Source organism: Coturnix japonica, chromosome 8 (assembly GCF_054131305.1).
Source record: "Coturnix japonica strain WE chromosome 8, WE-NBRP24, whole genome shotgun sequence".
NCBI classification, from domain to species: domain Eukaryota; kingdom Metazoa; phylum Chordata; class Aves; order Galliformes; family Phasianidae; genus Coturnix; species Coturnix japonica.
The window spans coordinates 18229316-18238826 of NC_140670.1; the positions used below are offsets into that span (position 1 = coordinate 18229316).

Genomic DNA, 9511 nt, shown 5'->3' on the forward strand with positions numbered 1-9511 from the left:
GCCAGAGGAGCACAGAGGCCATTCCTGCAGCATGCCAGCTGCATAGGGCAGGGAACAGGACGCCAGTGGGGCCTGCACCCCTGAGGACTGTTCTCCTGGCATGTCCTGGTTTATCCATCCCTCTTGAGAAAGAAGTACAGGCTCCCTGTTGAGCCGTCAGCTGTGGAGTTCCTAAATCCCTGTTTCTTCCAAATACATGCTGTGGGGCAAGTCATGGAGAGGGAAATGCCTGTGTGCAGAGCCCATGTACAGCTCGCACTGGCAGGAGGCACAATGAGGGCAGGACCATGGTAATTTGCCCAGCAGATGAGCTCACTGTCATGTGAAACACAGCCCATTGGGCACCAGTGTCCTCACAGGTCTCCTGCTGTGCTGCGGGAGAAGAGGCTGTGCCCAGCCTGGCAGCAGGTGGGGACCAGTGACCCTCATGAGATGCGCTGTGCTCAGTAGAACATGGGGTCACGAGTAGGCGCACACTGCCCCATCTCCGCCTTCAAAGTGGTGAGAGCTGCTGCTCCTCAGAAGCGCTGTGTCCCAGAGAGGCAGGCCTGGGGTCCCGGTGCAGTCTGTCAAAGCCAATACAAGGAGGCCAGAGTGCATACACATAGCCCTCCTCTGACACCACTCCACATGCCAGTGGGAACCCAGTGCAAATGGCTGTGGTGCCACTGAAAGGCTGGGGAGCCCAGGAGCCCCTCCATCTATCAGGAGCCTGCTGCTCCCTTGCCAAAAGCAAGCATCACCCTCCTCACAAATAGTTAACCTGCCGGGAGCTGCACAGCACTAATGACTTCACATGCATTTAATCAGCTTGGGCTTACAGAGCTGCTGCCTCGGAGCAGGAAAGCCACGCGTGCACCCCAGTTGCAAGGCTGCAAATGCTCCCAAAGCCGCGCCCCCCCTTACCAATCATTAATCATCACCAGGCCGACAAGTGAGGGGGAAAAGGCCAAGTGTCTGCAACCCTGAAGCAGTGCTGACCGGATCTGTGCAGTGGAAGCTTGCTCTGCCCCTGTCGAGGTGGACAGTCCTTTGGGAAGGTCATCAGGACCCGCACAGTAGAGGCTCAGCCTGCAGCTGGACGTCTGAAGAGGGAGCTTCTGCTTAGCTGGCATCACCTCCATCATCTTCACCATGCGGCAGGAAGGATTCTGGAGTGCCTTGGAGTACACCTGCCGATTGCTGGGCATCACCACTGCAGCAGGTAGGAGCTAGCTCCCTTTCTTTGCTACTAAAAGAATACGCATGGGGGCTCCTGAACTGTTCCTAAGCCTTTGGCCAGGTGTGGCCACTGTCCCATGCTGCAGAGGGGGTGAGGGAATTTGCTCCCTTTTGCTTTGAGACACATCAAATGAGAGTGCCGGGTGCACAGGCTGTGTGCAGAAGACGAAACAAAGTGCAGGTGGAAAAGAAAGCCAGGTTATTTCCTTGTAAAAAAGAAGGGGAACAAGCAAAATGTGAGTGGGACTGAAAAGCAAAATACATAGGATGGCACAAAACTGTTGGGCTGCCACGGTGGTGCAACATCTCACTCACTCAGAGTTGGGCTGTGGCGGACATCCCTGCCTCACAGCATGTCTCTGGGTGGAACACAGCCAGGGCAGGCATGGTGAGCTCAGGGGCTCACTCTGCTACTGCTGCTGACTCTCTATCAGGGGTCAGGGCAGTCAGAATTCTGCCTCAGTTTCCTCATTAGCAAAGCAGAGATCAAAAGGCTCAGCTTGCCTCATGGCTGGAATTGTGAACAGAGGTTCCTGATGAGAGGTATCTCAGGTACCTGTGTCAGACTCCAGGAATTTTGGATTTCAGACATCGCTTGGTAGGTCACAGCAGGCCCTCCCACCCTCACATTTCCTTTATCAACTGCAGACATTTTGCTCAAGTCAGGGACTAAGCAGAAAGCACAAAGGTCAGCTGGAGAGCACACAGGTCCCCAAGGGCACTCAGAGCCCTTCTGGGACAGTGGAGGCTGTGCTCCACAGTATTCTTTATAGACTGATAGCGTGCAGTGGTTCAGGTCACTGAGTGTGTATGAACTCCCAGCACACTGTATTGAGGTTGCAACAGACAGGAACTGGCACACAGCTTTAACCAGTAAATGCAAATCTGTCTGTCTCCATACTCCTCAGGCCCACATGAGCCCGCACTGATCACTCTTAAAGCTCCAAGCTCACACAGATCTTCCTGGGTGAAAACACTGTCTTGTTGCTGTGTGAAAACCAAAACTAGAACAGTAAAACTGCAAGTAGCTTACAGTTTGGAAGAGTCTTAATAGAATATAATCTCTTGACTGTTTGCTATTTTCCACTCTCTGAATAATCCATACCCCTTCCCATAGATCCTCTTGAAACCAGCAGTGCAGTCCCCTCAGCTGAGCAGCTACAGAGCACAGAAAGCTGCACTGCCAGTCTCTGTACTTTTCCATATCTCCGCTCTGATGCCTTCCCACTATCAACTGGTTTTCCCAAAAGGACAGTGAAGGAATGGGAGGTGCCCATGATTTATTCTTTTGTGTGTCTCAACGGGGTAAGAAAACAGCTTGATGCAGCGCTTAGTGCCTGATGAGGTGTATGAGGTTTTCACATGAAATGGAAACCACGCAGAATGGAATCCCACAGGCTTTGGTTGAATAAGAATAATGAAAGGGAGAAGAGAGCACATCAGCCTCACTAATTGATCCTGAGAAGGCCTGGCCAAGTCCATAGGCTGCTTGCAAACACAAAAGACTGTCCACAAAATGTAACCCTTTCTTCCCCCAGGACCTTGGAGTGCAATGGGGCTTCTTGTGCAGGATGTATCAGACAGTCCCACTGCCCATTGGCTCATCAGTGAGGAGCAATCAAACCATCCCACAGATCACCTCTGTGTTGGGGGTATCTCCGTAAACAGGAGATTTTAGGCCTCGTGATTTCTGCATCAAGAGAGTCTTTACTTATTTCTTAATTCTCATGCTTTCAACCATTTAATTCCTAATCATGTGCCTTTAACCACATGATTTGGAGAAGATCCAAATCAAGGCAGCAACAAGCCCAAACAAACACCTCAGGATCAACCCTTTGATTTTTGCAGATACTTAACACAAATAGCCTTGCAGATAAAGCAGAAGCTGTGCAAAATCAGGAAGATTCCCCAGGCAAAGCAGAGACTAGAGCTGTTGAATTCTGCATTTGTCTGTGGGGAATGACTGCATTTGTATGGAAAATGTTAAGGTTGTTTTATCACAGGATAGCAAAGGACAGCTCCTTGCATGTAGGACTGTACAGCTTGGTCCCTTCACAGCCCTTTGAGGATGCTGATATCCCTGATTTGCTTGAGCCTGGAAAGACAGGATGTGGGCCCCATGTATTCCCCTGGAACCAGGAGTGGCCAGCACAGATCAGCAGCTGCAAGTGACACAGTAAGAACCAACAAGACCACAGCATCCAGGTGGAGCTTGGCTTGGCTGGATCAGCACAACATGCTCAGGCACAGACCCCTGGTACTGGCCCACTTCATAGGCATGAGGGGCTGGTGCTTGCCTCTCTGCTTGTGAGCTTAGTACCCTGTTTCTGGGTGGGGCACAGCCACAGCTCAGGTAATGTCATCAGAAATCTGGAAAAAAAGCTTTCTAACTCCAGTGTGTTGTTAGAGTAACCATAGCCAACTGGTACCTCAGGCCTTGGCCATTGTGCACTGAGTGTTGAACCAGCTCTCTGTAGCTGGTGCAAAGCATTTATTTTTCTGTACTATTTTGGAAATACCCTTGAGGGATGTTGAAGGAAAGTTTGCATGCCATAAAGCTATTGGCCCCCAGCAACCAGTCCTGGAAGGACTTTAGCCTTGCTAATACTCTTAATCCCACTTAAACTGACTCCCCAGTGTGCCGCACTGGCTGGTGCACTGGGGGGATGTTCATTCCTTGTTTTAATCTGCCTGCTCCTGTTACAGGTTTTTCTGTTTGGCTAGCAAAGGATTTTAATGCCATGGCTACAGCCCTACTTGGATGCAACTGGCACGGTTTCCCTATCCTGCTTCTGCCTTACAGCCATGTGTGGGGTGCAGCAGAGTTGGTGGGCATGGAGAGGATCAGTGTAGAGAGGCCCCAGGAGAAGCCCATAGAGGTGTGGGATGAGGGGCAGGAGCAGATGGGAAAGTGGAAGTGAAGTCTCTGCAGCAGTAGAGGGTGGGGAGGACATGGGACAGACACCACTGCTTACCTCTGTCCAAAGCTGTTATTCTCAGAGTGCATCTTCCCAGGCCGTGCAGCAGCAGAGCTGCCTGTAGGGATATTGCTGTGCTTGGTTCCTGGGCTGTACATCAAAGCCAGCTCTCAGCTCTGATCTCAGGGTTCCTGTATCAGCTTGAGTCACCAAAGATGCAGAGCAGAAGCAGCGGCACCAGCGGCCACAGAGAACAGGGCATGGATGCTGGGAGCTGATGGGACACTAGGGAGTCATAAACTGAGCTAGCAGTCAACATCTTTGCTGCTTTCCTTTTCTAGTGCTGATCGGCGTGGGTGTAGAAACTCTACAGCGAGGGCAGTTCAAAAGCCTGGCTTTCTACCTGCTGTGAGTATTTTTACCCTTGCACTCAGAGCTAGTAGAGGTGGCACAGTTGATTCCTCCACCAAATATAGCTCCAAACTAGCCTGCAACAGCAACAGGGAACAGGATCAAAGACTTTGGGGAATTGAGATCTCCCTCATTAGGCTTCCAAAGAGTAAACTGATCCTGTTAGTGAGGATGACCCTCTCCCCATACTAATGTAGATTCAGGCAGGCCAGAATTGACACTGGCTGCAAGGTAACCCTCCATGGGCAGAAGGTCTTGGGCTCTCCTCCATAAATCAGCCAGGTAAAGACTGTTCAGACCCTAGTAAACAGTCTTTGTTGTGACTGGGACAGTAAATCCCAGCCCTCTACGCCCCTTCTTCCATCTGCAGAGCATGCTTTAGTCCAGCAGTGCCTCCCTGACAGCTTCACTTTTCAGTTTTTCAGGGGTTGCAGTTACTGTCTGTGAAGGCTTCTTCTTTCTCAGTTTGTTCCTGGAGATGTTCTTCACGTGAGTAGACCCTGTCCAGTCTTTCTCAGCCCTTGTGGGACTTGCCCAGGGCAACCTGTCATTTACAGGCAACATAGACCTGTCAAGGCTGCAACTGCCACACCAAAGGTCCCGCCCCTACTGCCATAGCAGTAGTACAGAGGGGAGATGAGAGGGGTCATGTCCACACCCAATCAAACACATTTTACCCCAAACTTGTGCCATAATCTGCTGAGCGTCAGTATGACAAACCCTAGTCTGCAGCATCTCCTTATGTAGTCACAAAAGGATCCAGCAGAAGTTTGAGTTAAAATGTAGAAAATCCTTATGCACTTCTGCTAACTTTCAGAATAAACCCAAAATCTCCAATTGCTAGGAGATAACAACCTTAATCCAACTAGTATGTACAAGCATGCCCAGAAGGGGTCGTGTTTGATGCTTATTACCTCTGCCCACCACACTCAGGGTTCAGATTTCATTTAGCTTTCCTGACCAAACCATCAGTTTTTCTTGGCAAACTGGAGCGAGAGTCTGAACCTTTAGATTGGTCATGGTTAGGTCCAAATCCCCTCTCCATGCACTTGGTGTACAAGGACTTCTGTTTCTCTCTCCAGATATGAGCCTGACTCTTTGGCACATTCCTGCTGGAAGCAAGCCAGACGCCCAGGGAGTTTCCAGAAATTCCTGGGGTACACTCTGCTCTCGGTGGCTTGCTTCTTGCATCCTGTCATCATCTGGCATGTTACCATACCTGGTGAGGAGCCTGTGCTGGGGTGGGGAGTGGTGCAAATGAAAGAGAAATGTGGTCTGTTGGGGACAGCGGACTGGTAGACCCACAGATGGTGAGGATGTGTGCAGTGCTGAGTTAGCTGGACCAAACAAACACTCATTGGCTAGGACTTCACCTTGGGCCAGCCCTCAACCTACATATCATTCTCTCCAGGGTCCATGCTAGTGCTCACTGCCTTGGCCTACTTCCTGCTGAGCAAGAGGAGAAAGACCCCAGGGCATAAAGAGGCGCATCCTGAAGCAGGCCAATATGTGGACCCTTCAGCCACCATGGCAGCCCCAACCATTGCTGGTGACACAGAGCAGACCTACACCTTCCACGAGGCCCAAAGGGAGCAGCATTGCTCACTGCTGGGCCACATGAAGAGCATCCTGAAGGGCAGCAGGGACAGAAGTCTGACCTCTGCAGCTGCACTCCAACCAGAGGTCCCACCAGCCCCACGCAAGCAAGTGCACTTCCAGGAGAAAGTGGTGCAAATCATACCTTCTGTCAGTGAAAGCCTGGATGACGTGGAGAGTGAGGCTGAAGAAACCACATCAGACACAGCACCCATCCTCACCCCTCCTGATACCCCTGTCGTCCTTTCTCCCCTCAGTCCCACAGGACTGTTTTGAGGACTCACCAAGAACAAGGACAAAGCAGGCACGCTTGTACTGGTGTTCCTCCATGATATTCAGGCATCTGATGGACCTCATGCCATGGGCAGCGCTGCTACAATGACTAGACTATCACAGCCTCCTCTGAGCATGTTATGGCCCCGGCAGGTCAGCAGGAAATCCCACAGGCCAACCCCGCTGCTAGCATGGAGGATGAGGGGTGGAGTGTGCATCATTTATGCCCCAGCGTGGAGGGGTGGCCCTCCCTACCCTGTCTGGTTCACCTGTTCTGCAGGGACTGCCTGTACAAAGCAGGCCTACACCTGGTGAAAGGGTCTATAGTGGTCTGTAGCCCTACAACACCATGCCCACGGAACAAGCCATGGATTGACCAGCCTATTGGAAAGTCAGTAAGATTTCTTCTAGGGAATCTCTCCCTAAAGCTTCATGCATTATCTATTACAGAATGACACGCCACAGCAGCAGCCCCTGCCTAACATTACAGCAATGACATTTGCTTCCTATGAGGCAGCAAGAAGGATACCATCATCCTCTGAGCAGCCTCTGTTGGGAACAGTTGTCTTCTGACTGTCCTTGTTGTGCCTGGAAGAGCTCATGGAAGCTTGGAGTTATCAAGCATTCTTCTGGAGCTAGCACTTAAAAAATGTTCTTTTTTGAGACATGCTCTGAGCCTAGCAGGGGAGTCACCTCCCTGCAGGAGCAGGAAGGACACTAGGGAGCCCTCTGGAGCTTTGGGATGCTGTAACACCTCAAGTTCCAAAGTTCAGCACTGCACTGTTCGGCATAGCAGATTGTGTTAAATATGGGCCCCAGAGAGCAAAGGCAATAATAAAGTTACAGTGCTGCCTCACCGATCCCCTCCAATCCTGGAACTCTTCACTTATGCCTTAATCCTATTGTATCCTCTGCCCTTTGAGGACTATTTACCTATAATAAGGCATTTGTTTTCTTCTCAATCCCTCAGGTAGGATTTGCAACCTCTCTAGGGTTCTCCCAGAGCAGTACAAGGTATATATCCCAAGACTCTTTTCTCTGCTCCTGGCTCCATTAGCAAAGGGACCTACAACTAAGTCTGCTCTTGCAGATGCCATCTGCAAGGCTCTCTCATTGGTACTGGGCAACTCTTACGGCTGCACATGGGAAGGAGTAGGGCAGTAGGGTTTGCTCAGACACTGGATATGAGCGCTGGAGTGGGTGAGTGAAACTGCCCGCAGCAGCAGTTGGTCTCTTGCGCTCAGATGTTCCTACAACCAGACATGAACAAAAAAAGCTTCCTGTTCCATCACTGCTGTTTGAAATGATAACTGCTAACTGGTAAATGATAATCTGCTGTATATACTATGCAGAGATTACAGACCTCTTCCTTCCAGTCACACAAATTAAACCTCCATTCCAAAATAACATGCTGGAGGAGAGTCACATACACCCCTCTCCACTTCTCTAAAAGTCTGTTCAGAGATAGCTCCTTGACTCAGTCACACATCTGCCCATTGCACAGAGGTAAGGTTTATCAAAAAGGCAGAACTCCTCATAGATCAACCAGTCTTCTGGTTAGATCAACATGATCTGCATGGATGAAGATCATGTTTATGCCACTGCCTCTTACTCAGGACAGTCTAGGTGCACACAGCCAATCTGCAGCCAAATGTCAACCATCTGCCCTTGCACAGCAGTCCCACACCCTATGCCTGTAAGACAGCAGAAGCAGATGACAAGGGGAATAGCAAAGGAGTAAGAGTGCTGGGCATTGGGAAAAACAAATTTCACCCCAAAATTCATTGTGCTGTGAAATGCATTTATAGAGTTCTTAATCATTAGCATCTGCAGAATTAGGCCTTTTGGTTTTCACGCGTGTCCCTCTAAAGCCCTATTCCAGGATTCCGTTGGGAAATGGGACTGGGGAAAGCTGCCTGTAAGGTGGTTGATCAGCCTTACTGGGAATTCCCCGGGGCAAAATGCTCTTCCATATCCCACCAACCTAGGCGCATTTCTTGCCTGCTCTCTTGTGTTGGTCTGGCTCTTCACCATCCCTACAGTTAGATGCCCTAGAAGATGAAGGTTGGCAAAAATCTGTTCATCTCTTTCTGTGTTAAACCCCTCAATCAGTTAAAGTCCATCTCTGACTCACCAGTAATTTTGGGAACAGATGCTCCTTCAGAGGCAACCAAGCCCTAGCCCAAAACAGCCCTGAAGGACACACTCCCATCACGTAGGCTGAGCTGCTGCTCCACATTACCCTCCGTAATGTACCCTACCATCCATCCCATCCCAGAGCTATTTGCCAGCTCCATCAGCTGACAGAGCTCATTAGCCCAGAGTTAAAAAAAAAAATAATAAAAAAAAATAATAATAATAATTAGAAGAAAGAAAGTAGGTGGTTGTCTTCTGGGGTTAATGAGCCAAACAAAATCCATGGAAGAAAGGGCCAGCCACAAAATTAAGAAGGCGAGGGAAACAAGAGAACACTTTTCAAAGGCATCAGACTGTAGAGCAGCTCAGCTGTGCAAAGAAATGTAGCCTCAGGAGTTCCTTAAAATGCCAGCATAGATGGAATCCTCCCCCTCAGGGGGTGCTGGATGACCTTGTGGAGACTGCTTGCTGAAGTGTTCATTTATCTTTTGGACCCTCTTTCTATACCTTATTATGAGGGGCACCTAGAGGGCTACTGAAAGCACCAGAGGCAATGGAGAGTTGGGGGGTGGGATGTCAGCATGGAAAACTCACTGAGGCAATGTGATTGCAGGAAAAAAAAGAGAAAGAACTTGATGCAATCAACTGTGAAGTGCAGCGATACCTGAAGTTGAGTTGCCTGAACTGTCAGTACACACAGCATCACATGAATCCTCTCATATTATTTTTGCATTTATTATTGCTAATTCATAATGCAGCTAATCCACTGGGATTAAGCCTCTGAGTTGGAGTTAATTGTACTGGCCTACAGACTCCTGCGGAGTCCTGTACTGAAAGGAAACAAGATGAATCATCCGAAAGTAGTATGTGGGCAAGGTGAAATTCCACAAGGTAACTCTGACAGAAACAATTCCAAAGTTTCCTCCAAAGACCTTCCTGCTTGAGTTAAAGGTTGC

General features: G+C 49.7%; 1 protein-coding gene across 1 annotated transcript; it reads left to right on the forward strand.

The window, feature by feature from the left end:
- The first annotated feature begins 830 nt into the window (after positions 1-830).
- Positions 831-7279, forward strand: TMEM72 (transmembrane protein 72). Its single transcript, XM_015866867.3, has 5 exons — positions 831-1204; positions 4481-4547; positions 4968-5039; positions 5633-5772; positions 5962-7279. Exons 1-5 carry the CDS (start codon positions 1135-1137, stop codon positions 6420-6422), a joined length of 810 nt encoding a protein of 269 aa, XP_015722353.1. The 5' UTR covers positions 831-1134; the 3' UTR covers positions 6423-7279.
- Positions 7280-9511: the final 2232 nt, after the last annotated feature.

Excerpts from the sequence above, each read along its gene's own strand:
- TMEM72 (XM_015866867.3), top strand. The coding sequence starts at position 1,135 with ATGCGGCAGGAAGGATTCTGGAGTGCCTTGGAGTACACCTGCCGATTG. Across the intron at positions 5,040-5,632 it reads TTCCTGGAGATGTTCTTCAC|ATATGAGCCTGACTCTTTGG; the intron begins GTGAGTAGACCC and ends TTCTCTCTCCAG. Across the intron at positions 5,773-5,961 it reads CTGGCATGTTACCATACCTG|GGTCCATGCTAGTGCTCACT; the intron begins GTGAGGAGCCTG and ends CATTCTCTCCAG.